This window comes from Ranitomeya variabilis, chromosome 4 (genome assembly GCF_051348905.1).
Source record: "Ranitomeya variabilis isolate aRanVar5 chromosome 4, aRanVar5.hap1, whole genome shotgun sequence".
Taxonomy (NCBI): Eukaryota; Metazoa; Chordata; class Amphibia; order Anura; family Dendrobatidae; genus Ranitomeya; species Ranitomeya variabilis.
The window spans coordinates 313,838,043-313,864,632 of NC_135235.1; the positions used below are offsets into that span (position 1 = coordinate 313,838,043).

The 26,590-nt window shown below is 41.9% G+C and overlaps 1 protein-coding gene across 2 annotated transcripts in view; it reads left to right on the forward strand.

Moving 5' to 3' along the window:
- TTC34 (tetratricopeptide repeat domain 34) overlaps positions 1-26,590 on the forward strand; it is a 210,248-nt gene that overhangs the window by 90,046 nt on the left and 93,612 nt on the right. For both annotated transcript variants that reach the window (XM_077250435.1, XM_077250436.1), the window contains exon 7: positions 8,124-8,338. In XM_077250435.1, the coding sequence (XP_077106550.1) occupies positions 8,124-8,338 (215 nt within the window). The remainder of the gene's footprint in view (positions 1-8,123; positions 8,339-26,590) is intronic.

The following is a 26,590-nucleotide window of genomic DNA, read 5'->3' on the forward strand; positions in this document are numbered from 1 at the left end:
GAATGTTTACTGCTCCCCACAGCTATGGGAGTGGAGAGCAGTGAATATTCATTCCCTTTAGTAGCAGACACATGTGATTGTCTGGGCCCTGCAGGAAGCCGGCAGCTGGGCGATCTTGTGTGCCTGCTATTAAAGGAAATGAATATTCACTGATCTCCATACCCACAGTCCTTCCCACCTCTCGGTGCCAGATTTAGTGCATAGAGTTAGGCGGGACTATAGGTGTGGAAAATAGTGAATATTAATTTCTCTTTAGCAGCGGGCTTCGGGCTTAGCTGCAGTAGCCGGCTCCTGCCAGCTGTGATCTGCTTCTCCGCCGCTGCCGCATCACCATCTCCCCATCCACAACAGGTACATCCTGACTATAAGATGCACCCCCATTTTCCTCCAAATTATTGTAGGACAAAAGTGCGTTTTATAGTCCAAAAAATAAAGCTTTGCTTTTCATTGTAATTTATTTTCTTACTATTTTTAGAATTTCTGCTTGATGCCAGTGAATGTAAAGTTAAAAATCAATATAAGCCAAATACTTCACAGCTGAGAGTTCACTGCACTTATATTTAGTCTAGAAAATAGTTTGTGAGCAAAAAAAATTGGACTCCAGATGGATAGGTTTAACAGTCATGCAAAGATGTACCTTGGCTTTCATTCATTTGGGGATAATATACTGTTTGCTGCCCTGCTACTAAATACCCTGATCATGGCAAAGTGATTTGTTGGCACTATTCCAGACACCTAAAAACATGTGATCATTGTCTGCCAACTCATTTCTCTCCCTTATTTCCAACTACACCCCTGCGCACATGTACAGTTGTGCTCTAAAGTTTACATTCCCTGGCAGAATTTTTGCTTTCTTGGCTGTTTTTCAGAGAATATGAATGATAACACCAAAACCTTTTCTCCACTCATGGTTAGCGTTTGAGTGAAGACATTTATTGTCAATCTATTGTGTTTTCTCTTTTTAAATCATAATGACAACCCAAAACATCCAAATGACCATGATCAAAAGTTCACATACCCCATTTCTTAATACCGTGTATTGCCCCCTATAACATCAATGACAGCTTAAAGTCTTTTGTGGTAGTTGTGGATGAGGTTCTTTATTTTCTCAGATGGTAAAGCTGCCTACTATTCTTGGCAAAAAGCCTCCAGTTCCTGTAAATTCATGGGCTGTCTAGCATGAACTGTGTGCTTGGGATCTCCCCAGAGTGGCTCAATGATATTGAGGTCAGGAGACTGAGATGACCACTAGAACCTTCACTTTGTTCTGCTGTAGCCAATGACAGGTCGACTTGGCCTTGTGTTTGGATCGTTGTCATGTTGGAATGTCCAAGTTTCTGTGCTGATGAGTTAAAATTTTCCTCCAGTATTTGCTGATGACATGCATTCATCTTGACTTCAACTTTGACCAAGTTTCCTGTGCCTTTGTAGCTCACACATCCCCAAAACATCAGCGATCCACCTCTGTGCTTTACAGTAAGATTGGTGTTCCTTTCATCATAGGCCTTGTTGACCTCTCTCCAAATGTAACATTTATGGTTGTGTCCAAAAGTTAAATTTCGTCTCATCACTCCAAATTACCTTGTTCCAGAAGTTTTGAGGCTTGTCTCTGTGCTGTTTTGCATTTTGTTGGCGAGATACTTTGTGGCATTTGTGCAGTAATGGTTTATTTCTGGCAACTCGATCATGCAGCCCATTTTTCTTCAAGTGCCTTCTTATTGTTCATCTTGAAACAGCCACACCGCTAGTTTTCAGAGAGTCCTTTATTTCAGCTGATGTTATTTGTTGGTTTTTCTTTGCATCCCAAACAATTTTCCTGGCAGTTGTGGATGACATTTTTTGTTGGACTACCTGACCGTGGTTTTCTTTTTACAGAGCCCCTAATTTTACATTTGTTAATCACAGTTTGAAGGCTACTGACTGGCATTATCAATTCCTTGAATATCTTTTTGTATCCCTTTCCTGTTTTATACAGTTCAACTACCATTTCCCATAGATCCATTGACAATTCTTTTGCTTTCCCCATAACGCACAATCCAGAAATGTCAGTGGCTGGATGAAAGATGCAAGAGTCTGTCTGGATCCCAGAAACTCACTCAGTTTTTATGTACACACACTGATTGCAAGTAAACAGGTCACAGATGAGGATGTTACCTTTAGTAGCCATTCAAACTAATTTGTGTCAATTTCTGTGCATGTTATTAGGCCAAAATCACCAGGGTATGTGAACTTTTGATCAGGGTCATTTGGATGTTTTGGGTTATCATTATGATTTAAAAAGAGAAATCACAGTACAGGGTGGGCCATTTATATGGATACACCTAAATATAATGGGAATGGTTGGTGATATCAACTTCCTGTTTGTGGCACGTTAGTATATGAAAGGGGGAAAACTTTTCAAGATGAGTGGTGACCATGGCAGCCATTTTGAAGTTGGCCATTTTGGATCCAACTTTATTTTTTTTCAATGGGAAGAGGGTCATGTGACACATCAAACTTATTGAGAATTTCACAAGAAAAACAATGGTGTGCTTGGGTTTAGCGTAACTTTATTCTTTCATGAGTTATTTACAATTTTCTCTTTGTTTACAGCCATTTACATGTCACAGAGGTTAAATGACATGTCACAGAGGTTAACACGTGAGGAGCAGATAGAAATTGTGTTGATGTCTGGTGAACGCAGATTTCAGTGCAAGACACCCTGCGAGACCACCCATCTCCCATGCTACAGTTAGCAAACTGCTTGCCAAATTTTGCGAAACAGGTTCAGTAATGGATTTGCCAATTAAATGTGGACGCAAGATAACTGTCTCTAATGAAGAAACATCAGTGGCTGTCCTAGCTTCATTCAGCAAGAGCCCACAGCGTAGCACTCGCCGCATGTCACTGGAGAGTGCATCAGTCGAACATCCCTTTGGCGGATATTAGCTACTAAAAAAAGGCACCCTTACAAAATCCAGCTGCTGCAGCATCTCAACAAGGATGACCCAGATCGGCATGCTCAATTTGCAGAATGGGCAAAACAAAAATTGGAACAGGACCCTCAGTTTACACAGAACATTATCTTCAGTGATGAGGCAAACTTTTTTGTGAATGGTGAAGTTAACAAACAAAACAGCCGCTATTGGTCTGACACTAACCCCCTGTGGATAGATTGCTCCAAGACTGTTGGAACACAAAAATTGCTGGTATGATGTGGTATATGTGGTACAAAAGATAGTGGGGCCATTCTTCGTCAATGGAAACCTCAGTGCCACTGGATATCTGAAATTGCTACAAGATGATGTGTTGCCCTCTTTATGCACTGAAGATTAAATATTTCCTGAGTTTTTCCAGCAAGATGGTGCACCGCCATATTATAGGTGTCAGGTCCGAGCATTCAAACATGAACAGTTTCCTGGAAAGTGGATTGGTCGCCAAGGGCCAGTTGAATGGCCACCAAGGTCCCCCGATCTGACCCCCTTAGACCTTCATCTTTGGGGTCATTTGAAAGCAATTGTCCATGCTGTGAAGATACGAGATGTTCAGCATCTGAAACAACGGATACTGGAAGCTTGTGCTAGCATTTATTCTGCGGTGTTGCTATCAGGGTGTCAAGAGTGAGAGAAGAGAGTTGCATTTACAATCCAACACAATGGGCAGCACTTTGAATGCATTTTATAAGTGGGCTTAAACTTGTAAATAACTCATGAAAGAATAAAGTTACGTTAAACCAAGCACACCATTGTTTTTCTTGTGAAATTCTCAATCAGTTTGATGTGTCACATAACCCTCTACCCATTGAAAAAAATAAAGTTGGATCCAAAATGGCAAACTTCAAAATGGCCACCATGGTCACCACTAGTGTTGAGCGATACCGTCCGATACTTGAAAGTATCGGTATCGGAAAGTATCGGCCGATACCGGCAAAGTATCGGATCTAATCCGATACCGATACCCGATACCAATACAAGTCAATGGGACTCAAGTATCGGACGGTATCCCTGATGGTTCCCAGGGTCTGAAGGAGAGGAAACTCTTCTTCAGGCCCTGGGAACCATATTAATGTGTAAAATAAAGAATTAAAATAAAAAATATTGCTATACTCACCTCTCCGACGCAGCGTGGACCTTACCGAGGGAACCGGCAGCGTTCTTTGCTTAAAATGCGCGCTTTTCCTTCCTTCCGTGACGTCACGGCTTCTGATTGGTCGCGTGCCGCCCATTTGGCCGCGACGCGACCAATCACAGCAAGCCGTGACGTAATTTTCAGGTCCTTCTAGGCATTCAGTATTTTAAAATTACGTTCCGGCGTTGTGATTGGTCGCGTCGCGGTCACATGGGCGACGCGACCAATCACAAGCCGTGACGTCACGGGAGGCAGGAGACGCGCGCATTTTAAAATGCGCGCGTCTCCTGCCTCCCGTGACATCACGGCTTGTGATTGGTCGCGTCGCCCATGTGACCGCGACGCGACCAATCACAACGCCGGAACGTAATTTTAAAATACTGAATGCCTAGAAGGACCTGAAAATTACGTCACGGCTTGCTGTGATTGGTCGTGTCGCGGCCACATGGGCGGCACACGACCAATCAGAAGCCGTGGCGTCACGGAAGGAAGGAAAAGCGCGCATTTTAAGAAAAGAACGCTGCCGGTTCCCTCGGTGAGGTCAAGGCTGCGTCGGAGAGGTGAGTATAGCAATATTTTTTATTTTAATTCTTTCTTTTACACATTAATGTTGTTTCGATACCGATACCCGATACCACAAAAGTATCGGATCTCGGTATCGGAATTCCGATACCCGCAAGTATCGGCCGATAACCGATACTTGCGGTATCGGAATGCTCAACACTAGTCACCACCCATCTTGAAAAGTTTTACCCCTCCCATATACCAATGTGCCACAAACAGGAAGTTGATATCCCAACCATTCCCATTTTATTTAGATGTATCCATATACTGTAAATGGCCCACCCTGTAGTTTGACAATAAATGGCTTCACACAACCACTAACCATGAGTGGAGAAAAAGTTTTGGTGTTATCATTCATATTCTCTGAAAAAAAGGCCAAGAAAGCAACAATTCTGCTTTGGTATGTAAACTCTTGAGCACAACTGTACTCCTCAACCTTTGAAATTGCAGCGGCAAGAGGCAAAAGTTGTGGAATGTTGATAATCACAGGATGGAGACATGTCACTAATATGCAAATGATGAAAAAAAGACCCCAGTCCAGAGCCTCTCACCTAGCCAAATCAGTTCTCATGCTTCGCACTGACGAGGGCCAACAGCCCGAAACACCGTGTCTGCGAATTGAGATACTGATTTGGCTTTTATCCTAAGTCATATTGCATGACTCGTTAGAGGGTTGATTGTGACTTGTAGGATCGCTACTTCCAACAGGTGGCGCTATAGAGTTAAGTCCTCTTTTTCTCAGAAGAGGCAATTTGCATAGAAAAAAAAGGAAACATTTTCAAAACATGTCAATTTATTCAGTATCGGGTATAAGCCCCACATGCAGAAATCCCCATACTTACACTTATTGGCTGTTATCAATAAGGTTATTAATGGTTGTCTGAGCACTGCTCTGCCACTCTGAATGCACTTGGGTAAATCATCAAGATCCACTGCTGGCAGCTCCTTTTGTAATTGCCGACCAATGACGTCCCATATATACTCGATGGGAGACAAGTCCAGAGACGCAGCAGGCCGTGGTAGCACATTTAGGCAACTCGGGTTGATCAGTGTTGCAACATTTGGTCTGGCCTTGTTTTGTAGAAAAACGCCTCTTATTACTCTTTGAAGGCATATCCATTCCACCAGTTTCACAACCAAACCAATGTAACGCTGTTAGTGTACCTGGAATGCAGACTAGTGAGGTTTGGCTATCATACATTATTTCACCACAAACCATAAACTCTGGAGTAGGATCAGTGTGACATTCCTTCTTGATGGCATCTTCACAGCATTGCTCACATGGCCTCCAGACCAATCTCTAGCTCTGATTGCATCCAAGACAAAAGCGGGACTCATCGATGGAGAGGATAGACCTCCAATACACCTTCCATTGCCATCTTGCTATGCACCATGATGGCCTTTGAGAGTAGGTGGCATGAGGTAAACAGGACACCTGTAGCTGGACGTCTAGGTTATAGCCTAATGTTGTGTAAACCATTTCTGAAGCTTTGTGCAGACTGATGCTTTAGGTTTAGTATGTGAAGTCCAGTTTCACTTACAGTACAGAATGGATAACTACGTGCTATTCTTCTATTCTGGCAATGCATATTGTTAACCTCTATTACATCCTGCATTTATTCCAGCTCGTTGTTGATCTCCCAACCAGTGGGACATGTAATGCTGAACAGTGCTGACATCTAAGGCTATATGCGTTACTATTGGCCAGAATTACAAACCAAAGCCTCTCAATTCAAGGATTCTGCCCTCTAAGTGGTGACTCTAAGTGGTGATAACTGTCATGTTAATAAACAGGAGGCATCACAGGATTATCCCACAAGACTTCATTAAATTTTTGAGGTTTCATGTGACTAAAAAAATGTTGCTTTCAATCTGGCTTTACGTCCATCCCACATGCAACAGATTGGAGGGAAGTGCTTGAAAATTTGATGATTAGCAGACACCTGCTTCTTCCTCCGTTTGTATAATCTTACACCTTGTCCTTCTTGGTGGTGCAATTTCTTGTAACACTTGTAGTACCACTATTGACCACAAGTACTGTGGCCTTTTATGTAAATAGCTACATAGTTACAGTAAAAAGATTGATAAAAGGACAAAAGTCCATCAAATTCAATCTTCCTCCATTAATATGCCTGATCTATCAGTAGCTTATTTAAAACCCACAATGGTATTTGTTTTCAGAAAAGAATTCAGCCTTTTTTTAAATGTTGTCATAGTATCTGTCATTACTACCTCTTGTGGTCGGCATTCCACAGTCTGACTGCTCTAACTGTAAAGAACCCTTTCCTATTTAAAAGCCAGAGTCGCCTTTCTTCCACAGGTAATGGATGACCCCTGGTCCTTTGTAAGCTTTTTGTAAGGAATAAGTAATTTCCCAATCCTCTGTACTGACCACACATATATGTATACATGTAAATGAGATCCCCTTTGAGGCATCTTTTTTCTAAGCTAAACAAGCCCAACTATTCCAACCTCTCCTCATGTGAGAGGCCTCCATCCCTTGCAATAATCTAGTTGCAGCCTTTTAAGTGACTAATTATCCATTTTCCTCTTTTCACATGTGGAGCCCAAAATTGGAGCCCATTTTCTAGATGTGGCCTTACAAGTGATTTATGGACGGATAATAATATATTTGGATCATGGGATTTTATCTCTCTTTTTACACAGCCTAAAATCTTGTTTGCTTTTGCGGCTGCTCCTTGACATTGAGTACTGCTGCTCAGCTTACTTGTAACCAGAATACCCAAGTCTTCCTCTTGTTCTGTAATCCCAAGTATGTTTCCATCAAATGCATATGTGATTTCTCCATCCTATTTGCGTTAATCTACATTTATCAACATTAAACCTATTTTGCCAAGTGTTTGCCCATGCAGACATCTTATCCAGATTGTTTTGTAATCTTGTACTGTCAAACTCATTTCTTATTTTCCTACAAAGTTTTGTGTCATCAGCAAAAACTGATACTTTACTCTCAATCCCATCTAGGTGATTAATAAAGAGATTAAAAATAATTGGTCCTAATGCAGATATTTATTGTCTCCACTACTGATCCTTGTGGCCCCCACTGCTGACTTTGTCCGATTTAGAGAATGAACCTCTTACAACTTTGTTTCTTGTCCATTAACCATTTTTTTTTTGACCATATGCATATAGCGTCCTTTAGTCCCTGCTTCTCCAGCTTCAGTACAAGACTGTTGCGTGATACAGTATCAAATGCCAATGCAAAGTCCAAATGTATCATAGCGGCTGCATTAGCGCCATGCTACTATAGACAGCAATGCAACAGCACCTCCAACTTTCTAGACTTCAGTGTATAAAGTTGATCATTGAAATTACGTTTCATTACTGTATCCTCAGAAATGTCAGACCCAATGTTATAATAATTTATATCTCTACAGTATAACACAACATTATCTATAATCACATTTGTTTCCCATGTCTTCTACCTATAGAAAGATATGAAGAAGCTTTCGCACACCTTAACAAATCTTTTAACAAAAGCGGCAATGATGAATCCTCTAAAGCCAGGTACGGAATTCTCAATGTCAAGTGGCGCAACGTTCTGGCAGCAGCTCAGGAACTATCCACATTGGCTGGTAAAAACCCCAATGAACTGGAAATTCTCATGAAATTTTTGGATAAAAGGGAACGGCAAAGCCTATCACAGGTAATAATTTCAATTCATATAGTTTTCCATCATTCATGATCATCAAAGTACGTAACATTTATTTTTATACTATTTCTTCTTTAGCAGCAAATTTTTAAGTAGACCCAGTTTACAAAATCACCAGATATTTGGTGTGAGCACTGCAGCTCTCTAGCAGACCCATGCACTGGGTTCTTGATTTATGGTTTCAAACTACAGATTAATCCAGTGTGTAATTCAAAATTTAGAAAGAAAAATGGCACTCCTTAGACAAAAAAGAGGTGAAGGTGAATTAGAACGAAACGTCAATATATTTGATGCACTATTTCTTGATTTCAATAAAATTCAGCCTTTTTTTTTAGAGTGCCAGATTCCATATATTTTGAATCCTGTGTGTAGTCTGTTAGCAAATTATATGCCTGGGCAAGACTTTTGAGATTAATTTTCTACCAGAAATACCAACATACAAAGTGAGAAGAAACACAGTCTAGAGCATTGAAATAGGAAGCGGCTTCAAGGGGATGTGGCAGTGCAACTCACTCAGCGGTACATGGAGACAGAAAACATTAACACTGTTTCCTTAAATCTTCTGTTGGTTTATTAGATAGAGGCATAAACCTACATGAAGGGAAAAGTAAAACACAGTACTTCAGGTAAAACAGAAAAAGCAACAATAAAACAAAATGCTATAACATGGTCCATACATTTGCGGGGAGCTGTCCGCTCTGGAGCAATACCTGTTCAGTCTTTCCTCCTCAGGGCACAAACCACTGGAGATCCTCTCTCCAGCCCTGCTGATCCAAGACTGCCTCTGGAGTCCAGCTATTTAAGCCCCAGACCACTCCCCGGGGTGGAGATAAGGTGAACAACCTCCCACCCACTCTATGGTTGTTCACAAAAACTCAGCCCATTATGTAAATTAGCTATTAACCCCTCACAGCACTTAGTGTGCCGGAAAAAAATCTGGGTTTGAGATCACTGACACCAAGTGTAGTGAAACATATCTCCCCTCCAGAACTTTACCAGTGACTTTGTCACAGGGAACATCCACTAAGCACTGAATTTTAAGCTCCACCTATACATATAAACATGGAAAAAGACTTATAAAAATTATCAGATGAAAATTCCAACAGCAGACCAAATCTGAAATTATTTAACCATCTCTAAATATAATATTCTGTAAACTATAATGTAAACTAAAACAGATAATTTATATAGACATGTAAAGGATATCCATCAACAGTAACTGCTCCTAATGATGCAATATATCAGGCACGATTCATTGTTTTATAACATACCTCCTGTACAGTGTTCATTTTAGGACATGGTCACAAATCAAAGTCAAACATCAGAAATACTCTGTCTGATACTTCATTCTGAGACTTGACTCTGGTCAAACATCAGAAATACTCTGTCTGATACTTCATTCTGAGACTTGACTCTGATACTTGAGTCTGATACTTGAGTCTGATACTTGACTCTGATACCTGAGTCTGATACCTGAGTCTGATACCTGAGGCTGATACTTGAATCTGATACCTGAGTCTGATACCTGAGGCTGATACCTGAGGCTGATACCTGAGGCTGATACCTGAGGCTGATACCTGAGGCTGATACTTGAGTCTGATACTTGAGTCTGATACCTGAGGCTGATACTTGAATCTGAGACCTGAGTCTGATACCTGAGGCTGATACTTGAGTCTGATACCTGAGGCTGATACTTGAATCTGAGACCTGAGTCTGATACCTGAGTCTGATACCTGAGTCTGATACCTGAAATTGGTAAAATTAGTAAAATTAGCTAAAATTAGTACCTAGGATCACTTGAGCTTGTGGTGCAATGGTAAGGCCGACGGCTGTAATCTCTAAACGCAGGATCCGTTTTTTTTCCGCCGATCCTTTTTTTTCTCCACCGGATCGGTTTTATTTTTCTGCCGGATCGTTTTTTTTCTGCTGGATCCATTTCTTTTCCGCCGGATCCATTTTTTTTCGGCCAGATCCGTTTTTTGGCACAGGATCCGTATTTTTTTTTTGCCGGATCCGCTTTTTTCTGCCGGATCCATTTTTTTTTGCCCAGGATCCGTTTTTTGTCTACCGGATCCGTTTTTTTCTGCCAGATCCTTTTTTTTTGGCGCAGGTTCCGTTTTTTTGCGCAGGATCCGTTTTTCCCGCCAGATCCGTTTTTTTGCGCAGGATCTGTTTTTGTCGCCGGATCCGTTTTTTTGCGCGGATCCTTTTTTTTGGCTCAGGATCCTTTTTTTACGCAGAATCCGTTTTTTGGCGCCGGATCCGTTTTTTTGCGCAGGATCCGTTTTTTTCTGCCGGATCCGTTTTTTGGTCAGATCTTTTTTTTGGCGCAGGATCCATTTTTTTTGCGCGGGATCCGTTTTTTTTGCGCAGATCCGTTTTTTGGTCAGATCCGTTTTTTTTCGCCAGATCCGTTTTTTTTTCGCCGGATCCGTTTTTTTCTGCCTGATCCGTTTTTTTCTGCCTGATCCGTTTTTTTTCTGCCTGATCTGTTTTTTTTGCGCCGGATCCGTTTTTTTGGCCGGAAGCGTTTTTTCCGGCTGATCCGTTTTTTTCTGCCGGATCTGTATTTTTTCCCGTAGGATCTGTGTCTTTTTGGCCGGATCCGTTTTTCCGCACCATCCGTTTTTTGAAAAACTCGCCGGATTGTGCCTGACGGCAAAAACCTGATGTGTGAAAGCAGCCATACTTTTCCATCACACATAGTTTTGGTTTAAAATAATAAGAAAAATAATAATAAAAAAATATAACTTCCATTGCTTGGATTTGAACCCACAGCTCTCTGTTCCCCAGTCTGATACCTGATACTTGACTTTTCTCAAACATCAAACATCAAAATCAAAATGTTTTCGTCTGATACCTGATACTTGACTACTTTCAAACATCAAGGTCAGAAGGTGTTTCAGATACTCACAGGAGGAAAGGGAAGAAAAGGGATCACTTCAACACCAGTTAAGCTGGTGGCTGAGTGGTTAAGCTCATGGTTTATGGAATAGTATACTTTTGAGTTCTAGCCCCAAATAATCTTTTTTTTTTTTTTTTTTTTCTTAAGTAACATATGACATGTCACTTTCTGCACTCATCAAAGAGAGGTTTCACTATGTGACATATTATGTCAGAAAAAAAATACAAAATGATTTTTCCAGTTGGTGAGAGTGTGCATAGATTTCATAGCCAAAGAAAATCAATGCATGGTAACATTTGGGCTTATGGTCTGGTGGTAAGGTTGCTGGCTGTGGTGTCTCATGTTGAAGTTTTTCCTGGGTTCAATCCCATGTTTGATTTATTTATTTATTTATTTATTTTTATTATGCAGGTTACCACACAAACTCAATCATGTTACACTTTTAATATCTGACTTTCTTATCCCCCCGCCTTGTTAGCAAATAGTTTCAGATATGCGGTGTATTTACATCACATGGCCAAAGAAATTGGGTGGGAGCCACTGATTTACTATATATCTATTTCCAAGTGACTGTACATTTACTTAACGTCATAGGAAAGGGTCTAATGCTCAAATTACTTTATGCAATTGTTTTCTTTGCATCCACCCAAGAACTGGTTGCAAATTCATGACCACTAGGGGTCTCACTAATCCACCGTCTACAGTCTTCTGGAGCAGCAAAAACAGGAAATATGGGAGGGTCCTACACGATCTGATTCTGCAGGGGAAATGCCTGTCTTCAGTGCCATCTCACAGACCTGCGGAGCATCGTTTCTCTCTGTAAGTTTTACCTTGATAATTTTTGCAGTACCATTATATCTCTGGCTGGGAGTGCTGCTGTGTGCTGGAAAAAAACAAGGTAAAGTTTATTGTTACTGCTGTCCAAATATGTATAAACCTAGATTTGCTAGTTCTTTTAAAATCTTTGCATGCCCTTTCCACCTTTTTCATAACTCATCACAGTTTTCTCCTGTTAATTGTAATGTAGGCCAGCCTCTTGTCTCCGTACGTATCATAATACACTGTTGGGGGAACATTTATCAGGACCAACATGTCATATGACGGTCTTGATATGTCCCTTGCAGGTGCAGGATGTCCCAAAGCTCACCATAGGGTCACATGACTGATATTTTTGGTGCATGTTTTGTCAGTGCAGTGCGCAAGCTTCCTCCCTCCTTATTTTCTTCCTGAGTTCTCGATGTATGAATGCGCCCAGTGGCATGGGGTAGTGCACTATGTGTGTGTCTTACAACACAGTGAGTGTTATAAAGGGCAAAAATACGTGTGGAAAATAAAATTGAGATGAACTTATTGTTTGCATGCAGTTTCAGATCTTTCCAATATTTTTTTTGCTGTGTTACGCAAAAGCATTCCACCTCAAGCCACAAATATTACTTTTAATAACATATTGTAAAAAAATGTATGTCTGTCTATCACCTTCTGTTCCCTCTGTTCCGCTAATGACCTAAGGCCGGAGTCACACTAGCATATTGCACCCGATGTGAGAGCATAGGATCCGATATGTTAATAACACTCGTCTCCTGCTCTGCTGCGAGCGGAGCCGAGTGTCATGTGTCTGTGCTCCGAGCCTCTCGCACAGGGAGGCTCGGAGCACAGCTGCGGAGGAGGCGGAGAAACTAATTTCTCCATCTCCTCCATTGCTGGGGTCCGCTTATAATGCACAGTACCCAGATGACATCCGAGTGATGTGCGTTGGATCACTCGCACCCATAGTCTTATATGGGTGCGAGTGAGCCAACAGTTGGCCGAGTGTCCATGACAATCGCAGCATGCTGCGATTGTCTCGGACTGAGGAAAACGGACGACAAAAAGTCAGCTGATGGGAGCTGCCCCATAGCTTAACATTGGTCCGAGTGCAATGCGATTTTTTATCGTATTGCACTCATCCGTTTAAGTTGCCAGTGTGTCGTCGGCCTTAGACTCTAAGCCTCAATAATCCGAACCTCCCACTCCCGTCTTCAAGACTTCTCACGAGCTGCGCCAATGCTCTGTAATGTTCTACCAATAACAATTTAATAACTTGCCAATACCCACAGGTTTAAGCATGCCCCAAAAACGCATTTCTGCAGACTTGCCATCTCCTCACCTGACATATCTAACTATCCCCATTCTGCCCTTTACAATTTTTCTCCCCCAAAAAGTCTGGTCCCTTGTATCATCTGATTGCACCCTCCATGGCTGTAGTAGCACTTTATCTGACTTGTACAGATCCTGGCTGGTAACCGGTTCATGAAGCGTTATGTGTATCTTCTATTTATTATATTGATAGCTGGAACATATATCAATGCAGTTTTTACCATTTACCTTGTGTTCCTTCGATTTCTTCATAGATTGTAAGCTCTTGTGATCAGTAATTTCACTCCTCTTAGTATCTGTTGAATTTTCTGTTACTCTGTATTGTCTCATATTGTATGTACATGTCCCCTCTGAATTGTTAAGCTATGTGCACACGTTGCGGATCTGCAGCGGTTTTTCAGCATGGAATTGCACCAAATCCGTCAATGATTACTAAAGCAAGGTTCATAAATGGGAATCCAGAATTGGTGTGTGCATGCTGCGGAAAATTCCATCCTTATTCTCTCCGTTTATTTTTCCGCAGCAGGTCAATTCTTTTTGCTGATCTGCAGCGGTTCTGCACCCATTGACTTACATTGAGGCACTCAAATCCGCAACAAATCCACAGGTGTAAAAATGTTTGCGGATTTCATGCATATTTTACTGAAAAACTGCAGTGTTTTTGTAAAAAGCAAATAAATCAGAAGGAGGTCCATCGTATTAAACTTTGCCAATTAAAATACGAATAGTTTATCATGAAGTTCTGGACATATAATTCAGGTACTATATCAATAGAGCAAATTAGATTCTAAAAAAGGTGTGCACCTATACTTTGCAATCATACAAAACAATGTGAATGCTTGTTAACAAATGTATTGTTGATAATTTTTTTGTTTTATTTTTTAGGCTTTAATTACTATGGACTTGTCACAGGAGTGTAGTATCCTTTACAGGTTATATTTTTCATTAAATATTTATCCCAATTTCTTAGTTATCCATTTATTTTCTTTTTTAATCCAAATGAATGTGCTTTAACCCTTTAATCACCACCACTCTGTGTTTACATGTTGGTCACTAATGTAATGTATATAACACCTTTGAATACTCGCTACATCGGATTCTTCGCTCTCCTACGTGAGCCTGGCTGCTGTTTTAACTGCCCCGATAAGCAGAACAACATATCTGGCCAGTTTAAACACTTAGGTGGCACTGCCAATAGCAGCTGTTGCATTGAAAGAGGTTTTCCACTATTAAATTTACCCCCTTTAGTGTGTCGTAACTCATCCCAAGTAACAATTTCCTAGTATACTTCTACTAGCTGACCTGCTCGTGTAAGCTCATCTGTCTGTGGCTTCTATATTCTTCAGTTCTTGCTTTTGCTCTGCTATTTCCGATCTGAGGACTGGAGTCAGACAAACTACGCAGGGCATCACTGGTGGTGGCAGGATACCTTTCACTGAGTGACAGCACTCTGGGTCCGCATTCTTAGATCAGACTTCACTCTCCTCTCAGCCTGGAGCTTGGTTTACTGTGCGGTGCTTCCATCTGACAAGTGCTACGGTGTGCAGATCACTAGCTAATATATCATCGGGTTTGTCAGCAGAAGCCAGTTCAAAGCTTTATAAGACTCAGGCTGGAGACACACTAGCTAACAAATAATCGGTCTGATTTTGATGCAGGAGAGTCGGACGACTGCAATGCAATTGTCATGCGACTGTCATGCATTTTTTTCTTTTCGCCACGACAGCACCCACTAGAGAGAGGGGATCCACCCCTAGGAACAGGAAACCTACAGGGAGTTTGGGTTCTTGTCCAGACAAGAGTATTCCTTTAGGGTTACCTGAATACATTCAGGGAGGTATACCCATATTGTGGCCTCTAAACGCACCTACTAGCTCTTTCTATTTTCTTCTATTTAGCTCTTTGTCGTATATATATGAGCTGTGCAAGAATCAGCCCACAGAATCCAAGGAGTGGGACCTATTGTGGGGGTCATTATACAACATGGGAGTGTCTTTTAACCATTTTTAGGACATCACTTCTAACAACAATGTAGTAAACACTCTAGGGGCCATAGATAAACCAAAGGGCATTGCTCTGAACTGAAAATGACAAACCTGACCATTCATTAGTACTGCCACTCGGAGAAACTGCTGGTGTAACTGGTGTATAGGAAGATGGTAGTAAGCACCCTTAAGATCCAAGACTACCATATAACAGTTTGCAAATAAAGTTTTTATAGCTGAACGAATGGATTCCATTTTAAATGTCCTGTATCTTATGATGGTGATTAACTTCCTCAAATTTATTATAGTTCTGAAAGAGCCATCAGGCTTAGTTATCAGAAACAGAAGCGGCACCTACCTCGTCCGGCCCTGACTGGGGACAAGTAAGTGGAGTGCGCTCCTGGGGTATGAGCGCTGTGGCTTCTGTGACACTGGCGTCTCCTCTGCCTACAACACTTACCCCGCTTTTCTGGAGTGGGAAGATGTTGATGGGCGACATGAGATAGCTGCAGGTGTAGCACTTACCATGGCATCTTCCGCCGGTGCATTAGAGACGCGGACGCATGCGCAGTAGCATCAGCGTACCGGAAGTGGTTGGTTAAACTTCAGTGTTCGCGAGGTTAGAATGCCACTTCCGGTGGAGGCGCCATGGTTGTTACCTGTGCGTCCGGTACACTGTAACAAAGCCTGGATCAGTATACAAAGGTAAAAATAATAAATAAATAATGGCAGGAAAGGTTGGGTGCTGCGGGTTTTCTATGAGATGCCTCAATAGACTCGCTCTGCTTAGCAGCCAGAACAGCTACACCTTACTAAGGCTACGTTCACATTTGCGGCCAGCGCCGCAGCGTCGGGCGCCGCAGCGGCGCCGCATGCGTCATGCGCCCCTATATTTAACATGGGGGCGCATGGACATGCGGCGCACTTGCGTTTTGCGCCGCATGCGTCACTGCGGCGCCCGCGTCGGGGCGCAGAGGACGCAGCAAGTTGCATTTTTGCTGCGTCCAAATTCAATGAAAAAAACGACGCATGCGGCGCAAAACGCAGCGTTGTGCATGCGTTTTGCTGCGTTTTTGTTTGCGTTGTGCGCTGCGGCGCCAACGCTGCGGCGCACAACGCAAATGTGAACGTAGCCTAATACAGCTCGACGAGCGTTGTGGTTAAAGAACTGAAAGGTGGATGCCCAGTCTAGGTCTAAGTTGTGTGCCATACTCTGTCAGGGTGAGCTTTTCGGAGCTGTTCTGGCTGATGTACTGACCAAGGCGGGTGAGAGGAAGTTGGGGTTCCCTAGTCCCTTTATTCCTTCTTACAGAATGGCGTTCAGGAAGCCACCTTTTGACAAGGAAAGAGACTTTAAGGACCGCTGGAGTAACAAGGACTTCAGGCACAAGGGAAACTATTGAAATTATTCAATAAACGTCCCTTCAAACCAGCAGATAAATTCCGGTAATCCTATTCTACCTGTAGGAGGTAGATTGCTGAAATTTGTAGATCAATGGAAGGAAATAGCAGCTAATTCATGGGCCATAAATTTAGTATCTTCAGGCCTCACCTTAGATTTTATTCTGACACCTCTGGATTCTTTCCTTCTAACTTCCTTAAAATCCAGGCTACAGCAGGAAGCACTTGACCTTCAGATTAATTCTCTCTTAACCAAACATGTTTTAATAGAGGTTCTGTCATGTCAGTAAGGCCGGAGACACACTGGTGCGAGAGACGGCCGAGTCTCGCTGGTTAAAAGCAAGCTGTGGCACCTACACTCCGGAGCGGAGCGTGCGGCTCCATAGCAATACATGGAGCTGCACGCTCAGCTCCGGAATGCAGGTGCCACAGCTTGCTTTTAACCAGCGAGACTCGGCCGTCTCTCGCACCAGTGTGTCTCCGGCCTTATGGAAAGGATTTTACTCTCCCTTGTTTCTGATAACTAAGCCTGATGGCTCTTTCAGAACTATAATAAATTTGAGGAAGTTAATCACCATCATAAAATACAGGACATTTAAAATGGAATCCATTCGTTCAGCTATAAAAACTTTATTTGCAAACTGTTATATGGTAGTCTTGGATCTTAAGGGTGCTTACTACCATCTTCCTATACACCAGTTACACCAGCAGTTTCTCCGAGTGGCAGTACTAATGAATGGTCAGGTTTGTCATTTTCAGTTCAGAGCAATGCCCTTTGGTTTATCTATGGCCCCTAGAGTGTTTACTACATTGTTGTTAGAAGTGATGTCCTAAAAATGGTTAAAAGACACTCCCATGTTGTATAATGACCCCCACAATAGGTCCCACTCCTTGGATTCTGTGGGCTGATTCTTGCACAGCTCATATATATACGACAAAGAGCTAAATAGAAGAAAATAGAAAGAGCTAGTAGGTGCGTTTAGAGGCCACAATATGGGTATACCTCCCTGAATGTATTCAGGTAACCCTAAAGGAATACTCTTGTCTGGACAAGAACCCAAACTCCCTGTAGGTTTCCTGTTCCTAGGGGTGGATCCCCTCTCTCTAGTGGGTGCTGTCGTGGCGAAAAGAAAAAAATGCATGACAGTCGCATGACAATTGCATTGCAGTCGTCCGACTCTCCTGCATCAAAATCAGACCGATTATTTGTTAGCTAGTGTGTCTCCAGCCTGAGTCTTATAAAGCTTTGAACTGGCTTCTGCTGACAAACCCGATGATATATTAGCTAGTGATCTGCACACCGTAGCACTTGTCAGATGGAAGCACCGCACAGTAAACCAAGCTCCAGGCTGAGAGGAGAGTGAAGTCTGATCTAAGAATGCGGACCCAGAGTGCTGTCACTCAGTGAAAGGTATCCTGCCACCACCAGTGATGCCCTGCGTAGTTTGTCTGACTCCAGTCCTCAGATCGGAAATAGCAGAGCAAAAGCAAGAACTGAAGAATATAGAAGCCACAGACAGATGAGCTTACACGAGCAGGTCAGCTAGTAGAAGTATACTAGGAAATTGTTACTTGGGATGAGTTACGACACACTAAAGGGGGTAAATTTAATAGTGGAAAACCTCTTTCAATGCAACAGCTGCTATTGGCAGTGCCACCTAAGTGTTTAAACTGGCCAGATATGTTGTTCTGCTTATCGGGGCAGTTAAAACAGCAGCCAGGCTCACGTAGGAGAGCGAAGAATCCGATGTAGCGAGTATTCAAAGGTGTTATATACATTACATTAGTGACCAACATGTAAACACAGAGTGGTGGTGATTAAAGGGTTAAAGCACATTCATTTGGATTAAAAAAGAAAATAAATGGATAACTAAGAAATTGGGATAAATATTTAATGAAAAATATAACCTGTAAAGGATACTACACTCCTGTGACAAGTCCATAGTAATTAAAGCCTAAAAAATAAAACAAAAAAATTATCAACAATACATTTGTTAACAAGCATTCACATTGTTTTGTATGATTGCAAAGTATAGGTGCACACCTTTTTTAGAATCTAATTTGCTCTATTGATATAGTACCTGAATTATATGTCCAGAACTTCATGATAAACTATTCGTATTTTAATTGGCAAAGTTTAATACGATGGACCTCCTTCTGATTTATTTGCTTTTTACAAAAACACTGCAGTTTTTCAGTAAAATATGCATGAAATCCGCAAACATTTTTACACCTGTGGATTTGTTGCGGATTTGAGTGCCTCAATGTAAGTCAATGGGTGCAGAACCGCTGCAGATCAGCAAAAAGAATTGACCTGCTGCGGAAAAATAAACGGAGAGAATAAGGATGGAATTTTCCGCAGCATGCACACACCAATTCTGGATTCCCATTTATGAACCTTGCTTTAGTAATCATTGACGGATTTGGTGCAATTCCATGCTGAAAAACCGCTGCAGATCCGCAACGTGTGCACATAGCTTAACAATTCAGAGGGGACATGTACATACAATATGAGACAATACAGAGTAACAGAAAATTCAACAGATACTAAGAGGAGTGAAATTACTGATCACAAGAGCTTACAATCTATGAAGAAATCGAAGGAACACAAGGTAAATGGTAAAAACTGCATTGATATATGTTCCAGCTATCAATATAATAAATAGAAGATACACATAACGCTTCATGAACCGGTTACCAGCCAGGATCTGTACAAGTCAGATAAAGTGCTACTACAGCCATGGAGGGTGCAATCAGATGATACAAGGGACCAGACTTTTTGGGGGAGAAAAATTGTAAAGGGCAGAATGGGGATAGTTAGATATGTCAGGTGAGGAGATGGCAAGTCTGCAGAAATGCGTTTTTGGGGCATGCTTAAACCTGTGGGTATTGGCAAGTTATTAAATTGTTATTGGTAGAACATTACAGAGCATTGGCGCAGCTCGTGAGAAGTCTTGAAGACGGGAGTGGGAGGTTCGGATTATTGAGGCTTAGAGTCTAAGGCCGACGACACACTGGCAACTTAAACGGATGAGTGCAATACGATAAAAAATCGCATTGCACTCGGACCAATGTTAAGCTATGGGGCAGCTCCCATCAGCTGACTTTTTGTCGTCCGTTTTCCTCAGTCCGAGACAATCGCAGCATGCTGCGATTGTCATGGACACTCGGCCAACTGTTGGCTCACTCGCACCCATATAAGACTATGGGTGCGAGTGATCCAACGCACATCACTCGGATGTCATCTGGGTACTGTGCATTATAAGCGGACCCCAGCAATGGAGGAGATGGAGAAATTAGTTTCTCCGCCTCCTCCGCAGCTGTGCTCCGAGCCTCCCTGTGCGAGAGGCTCGGAGCACAGACACATGACACTCGGCTCCGCTCGCAGCAGAGCAGGAGACGAGTGTTATTAACATATCGGATCCTATGCTCTCACATCGGGTGCAATATGCTAGTGTGACTCCGGCCTTAGGTCATTAGCGGAACAGAGGGAACAGAAGGTGATAGACAGACATACATTTTTTTACAATATGTTATTAAAAGTAATATTTGTGGCTTGAGGTGGAATGCTTTTGCGTAACACAGCAAAAAAAATATTGGAAAGATCTGAAACTGCATGCAAACAATAAGTTCATCTCAATTTTATTTTCCACACGTATTTTTGCCCTTTATAACACTCACTGTGTTGTAAGACACACACATAGTGCACTACCCCATGCCACTGGGCGCATTCATACATCGAGAACTCAGGAAGAAAATAAGGAGGGAGGAAGCTTGCGCACTGCACTGACAAAACATGCACCAAAAATATCAGTCATGTGACCCTATGGTGAGCTTTGGGACATCCTGCACCTGCAAGGGACATATCAAGACCGTCATATGACATGTTGGTCCTGATAAATGTTCCCCCAACAGTGTATTATGATACGTACGGAGACAAGAGGCTGGCCTACATTACAATTAACAGGAGAAAACTGTGATGAGTTATGAAAAAGGTGGAAAGGGCATGCAAAGATTTTAAAAGAACTAGCAAATCTAGGTTTATACATATTTGGACAGCAGTAACAATAAACTTTACCTTGTTTTTTTCCAGCACACAGCAGCACTCCCAGCCAGAGATATAATGGTACTGCAAAAATTATCAAGGTAAAACTTACAGAGAGAAACGATGCTCCGCAGGTCTGTGAGATGGCACTGAAGACAGGCATTTCCCCTGCAGAATCAGATCGTGTAGGACCCTCCCATATTTCCTGTTTTTGCTGCTCCAGAAGACTGTAGACGGTGGATTAGTGAGACCCCTAGTGGTCATGAATTTGCAACCAGTTCTTGGGTGGATGCAAAGAAAACAATTGCATAAAGTAATTTGAGCATTAGACCCTTTCCTATGACGTTAAGTAAATGTACAGTCACTTGGAAATAGATATATAGTAAATCAGTGGCTCCCACCCAATTTCTTTGGCCATGTGATGTAAATACACCGCATATCTGAAACTATTTGCTAACAAGGCAGGGGGATAAGAAAGTCAGATATTAAAAGTGTAACATGATTGAGTTTGTGTGGTAACCTGCATAATAAAAATAAATAAATAAATAAATCAAACATGGGATTGAACCCAGGAAAAGCTTCAACATGAGACACCACAGCCAGCAACCTTACCACCAGACCATAAGCCCAAATGTTACCATGCATTGATTTTCTTTGGCTATGAAATCTATGCACACTCTCACCAACTGGAAAAATCATTTTGTATTTTTTTTCTGACATAATATGTCACATAGTGAAACCTCTCTTTGATGAGTGCAGAAAGTGACATGTCATATGTTACTTAAGAAAAAAAAAAAAAAAAAAAAGATTATTTGGGGCTAGAACTCAAAAGTATACTATTCCATAAACCATGAGCTTAACCACTCAGCCACCAGCTTAACTGGTGTTGAAGTGATCCCTTTTCTTCCCTTTCCTCCTGTGAGTATCTGAAACACCTTCTGACCTTGATGTTTGAAAGTAGTCAAGTATCAGGTATCAGACGAAAACATTTTGATTTTGATGTTTGATGTTTGAGAAAAGTCAAGTATCAGGTATCAGACTGGGGAACAGAGAGCTGTGGGTTCAAATCCAAGCAATGGAAGTTATATTTTTTTATTATTTTTCTTATTATTTTAAACCAAAACTATGTGTGATGGAAAAGTATGGCTGCTTTCACACATCAGGTTTTTGCCGTCAGGCACAATCCGGCGAGTTTTTCAAAAAACGGATGGTGCGGAAAAACGGATCCGGCCAAAAAGACACAGATCCTACGGGAAAAAATACAGATCCGGCAGAAAAAAACGGATCAGCCGGAAAAAACGCTTCCGGCCAAAAAAACGGATCCGGCGCAAAAAAAACAGATCAGGCAGAAAAAAAACGGATCAGGCAGAAAAAAACGGATCAGGCAGAAAAAAACGGATCCGGCGAAAAAAAACCGGATCCGGCGAAAAAAAAACGGATCTGACCAAAAAACGGATCCTGCGCAAAAAAACAGATCCCGCGCCAAAAAAAACGGATCCGGCGCCAAAAAACGGATTCTGCGTAAAAAAAGGATCCTGAGCCAAAAAAAAGGATCCGCGCAAAAAAACGGATCCGGCGACAAAAACAGATCCTGCGCAAAAAAAACGGATCTGGCGGGAAAAAACGGATCCTGCGCAAAAAAACGGAACCTGCGCCAAAAAAAAAGGATCTGGCAGAAAAAAACGGATCCGGTAGACAAAAAACGGATCCTGGGCAAAAAAAAATGGATCCGGCAGAAAAAAGCGGATCCGGCAAAAAAAAAATACGGATCCTGTGCCAAAAAACGGATCTGGCCGAAAAAAAATGGATCCGGCGGAAAAAAAATGGATCCAGCAGAAAAAAAACGATCCGGCAGAAAAATAAAACCGATCCGGCGGAGAAAAAAAAGGATCGGCGGAAAAAAAACGGATCCTGCGTTTAGAGATTACAGCCGTCGGCCTTACCATTGCACCACAAGCTCAAGTGATCCTAGGTACTAATTTTAGCTAATTTTACTAATTTTACCAATTTCAGGTATCAGACTCAGGTATCAGACTCAGGTATCAGACTCAGGTCTCAGATTCAAGTATCAGCCTCAGGTATCAGACTCAAGTATCAGCCTCAGGTATCAGACTCAGGTCTCAGATTCAAGTATCAGCCTCAGGTATCAGACTCAAGTATCTGCCTCAGGTATCAGCCTCAGGTATCAGCCTCAGGTATCAGCCTCAAGTATCAGCCTCAGGTATCAGACTCAGGTATCAGCCTCAGGTATCAGCCTCAGGTATCAGCCTCAGGTATCAGACTCAGGTATCAGATTCAAGTATCAGCCTCAGGTATCAGACTCAGGTCTCAGATTCAAGTATCAGCCTCAGGTATCAGACTCAGGTATCAGACTCAGGTATCAGACTCAGGTATCAGACTCAAGTATCAGACTCAAGTATCAGACTCAGGTATCAGACTCAGGTATCAGACTCAGGTATCAGATTCAAGTATCAGACTCAAGTATCAGACTCAAGTATCAGAGTCAAGTCTCAGAATGAAGTATCAGACAGAGTATTTCTGATGTTTGACTTTGATTTGTGACCATGTCCTAAAATGAACACTGTACTCCTGTTACTGCCATCAGGTCGTGTGTATCAGGATTTCTCCTAGAACATATTTTTCTTACACACAATTCCTTGTTTGCTGACAATTTGGCCATAGCTGCGGCATGCAACCTCCCCAGAATCCATAAATCAAGCAACAAATATTTTTTTTAAGGCTAAATAAAGTATTGAGATTCCAATGCGTAGCAGTGTTTGCAGCAAAAGGGTTTTATAGTGTCCCATTAAATCAATGTTTGTAGAGTTTTGGCTTTTTTGTTGTTGCCGGTGATTTCAATGGAAATATGATCTTGTTTTATTACACTTTTTTTATTATACTCTTTAAGCGGTAAGAAACAGCAATACATTTTTTGGAGAACCTTATATCTTGCAGTAGCTCAGAATAACTAGTGAGAACAAATAGACCAAAATCAGGGTTACCGAGAAATAGAAATCAGCAGCCTAGTATAACAACGCTTAAAGGGTTATAAGTAGGGTTGAGCGACTTTTCCTTTTTTGAGGTCGAGTCGGGTTTCACGAAACACGACTTTCTCAAAAGTCGAGTCGAGTGAAATCGGCTGATCTTCTTGAAAAGTCGGGGATCGGCTGAAACACGAAACCCAATGCAAGGTAATGGAAAATCTATATATTTTTATATTTACTTCAGCGCGATATATGTGAAAAGCCGGTAATTCAATTGCCGGCTTTTCATTTCTCCTGCCTAAACCCGACATGATATGAGACATGGTTTACATACAGTAAACCATGTCATATCCCCCTTTTTTTTGCATATTCCACACTACTAATGTTAGTAGTGTGTATGTGCAAAATTTCGGCACTGTAGCTATTAAATTTAAGGGTTAAATCGCGGAAAAAATTGGCGTGGGCTCCCGCGCAATTTTCTCCGCCAGAGTGGTAAAGCCAGTGACTGAGGGCAGATATTAATAGCCTAGAGAGGGTCCATGGTTATTGCCCCCCCCCCTGGCTAAAAACATCTGCCCCCAGCCACCCCAGAAAAGGCACATCTGGAAGATGCGCCAATTCTGGCACTTGGCCACTCTCTTCCCACTCCCGTGTAGCGGTGGGATATGGGGTAATGAAGGGTTAATGCCACCTTGCTATTGTAAGGTGACATTAAGCCAGATTAATAATGGAGAGGTGTCAATTATGACACCTATCCATTATTAATCCAATTGTATGAAATGTTTAAAAAAAAACACACACACATTATTAAAAAGTATTTTAATGAAATAAACACACCGGTTGTTTTAATATTTTATTGCTGTCTCAATCCACCTGAAGACCCTCGCTTTGCAAAATAATAAACCAACAATATACATACCTTCTGATGAACTGTCACGTCCCACGAAGTAAATCCATCTGAAGGGGTTAAAATATTTTACAGGCAGGAGCTCTGCTATAATGCAGCTGTGCTCGTGCCTGTAAACCTCGGGGAATGAAGGAAATGTAGGTCAATGACCTACAGTTACCTTCAGTCGCGGTGATGCGCCCTCTGCTGGATGTCCTCATATGAGGTTGAGCGTGGGAAAAAGTTCCCAGGCTGCAGTTCATGAGGACATTCAGCAGAGGGCGCATTACCGTGACTGAAGGTAACTATAGGTCATTGACCTACATTTCCTTCATTCCCCGGGGTTTACAGGAACCGAGTCGGCGACTTTTGAAATTGGCCGATCTGTTTCGCTCAACCCTAGTTATAAGTGTCATTGAAAGCTACATCTTTTTAGGGTTGCAAATCTCCTCACCAATATTTTCTGAACAATTTATTCTGTGTGGTATTGTTGGAAATAGCCAAGTACAACACTTTTTTTAAGGTGTTTTTTTTTTGCTTTGTATTAGTCATAGATGTTTGTTCCACCAAATTTTTCAAAATGGCCGAAGTGGTTCATGAGTTTTATGCAAAATCAAAAATGATCTTCATTTTTGTCTTTTACCTTTTTTGTACTTTTTTATAGCAAAAAGTATGTGTTCTGCTAAAATGTTGCAAAACATGTGCATAAATTCCAGATGTACTTAAAGTCACTCCAGGGAGAAGAGCTGGAATTAACTTGAGCAAAAATATGGCAACTTTGCAAAAGAAAAATAAAAAAATATGGAACAAATGATGAATCAACCAAATACATCTAGATACTCCAAACTAAAAAAAAAACACAGACAAACACTTATAACTAGTGTTGAGCGATACTGTCCGATATTTGAAAGTATCGGTATCGGATTGGATCGGCCGATATCCAAAAAATATCGGATATCGCCGATACCGATACCCGATACCAATACAAGTCAATGGACACAAATATCTGAAGCTATCCTTGATGGTTCCCAGGGTCTGAAGGAAAGGAGACTCTCCTTCAGGCCCTGGGATCCATATTCATGTAAAAAATAAAGAATAAAAATAAAAAATATGGATATACTCACCCCTCTGACGGACCCTGGACCTCACCGGTGCAAGCATCTGCCTCCGTTCCTAAAAATGCAGTGAGTGAAGGACCTTCGATAACGTCGCGGTCACGTGTGCGGTCACATGAGCGGTCACGCGACCAATCACAAGACTGCGATGTCATCGCAGGTCCTACACTCACTGCATTCTTAGGAACGGAGGCAGACGCTTGCACCGGTGAGGTCCAGGGTCCGTCGGAGGGGTGAGTATATCCATATTTTTTATTTTTATTCTTTATTTTTTACATGAATATGGATCCCAGGGCCTGAAGGAGAGTCTCCTCTCCTCCAGACCCTGGGAACCATACGCACCGCACACACCTGGGAACTTATAGGAACTTCCGATTCCGATTTCCGGTATCGGAATTCCGATACAGCGAATATCAGCCGATACCCGATATTTGCAGTATCGGAATGCTCAACACTACTTATAACATAAACTTTGGAAAAGCTGCACATGAAAAAAATAAGGCACAAATGAAAAAGTAGCAAAAAAATACCAAAACACCAAAAAGTAGACCCAAAAAGTCACAAATATAATGATGCTCTCTGTTGTGAACTCTGTTTTCAGGCTCCCTCTTGTGGTCACTGGTGGTATTGTGTGACTTTTGCTTTGGGCTCCCCCTGGTGGCTTTGTTTGTTATCCTGCTGGTCTCTGGCTATCAGCTGGTTCGTTATCCTCTGGGAGGTTCCTATATAGCTCTGTTTTACTTCCACTTGTTGCCGGCTGTCGATGTAATCAGTGCTACTCAGATTCCT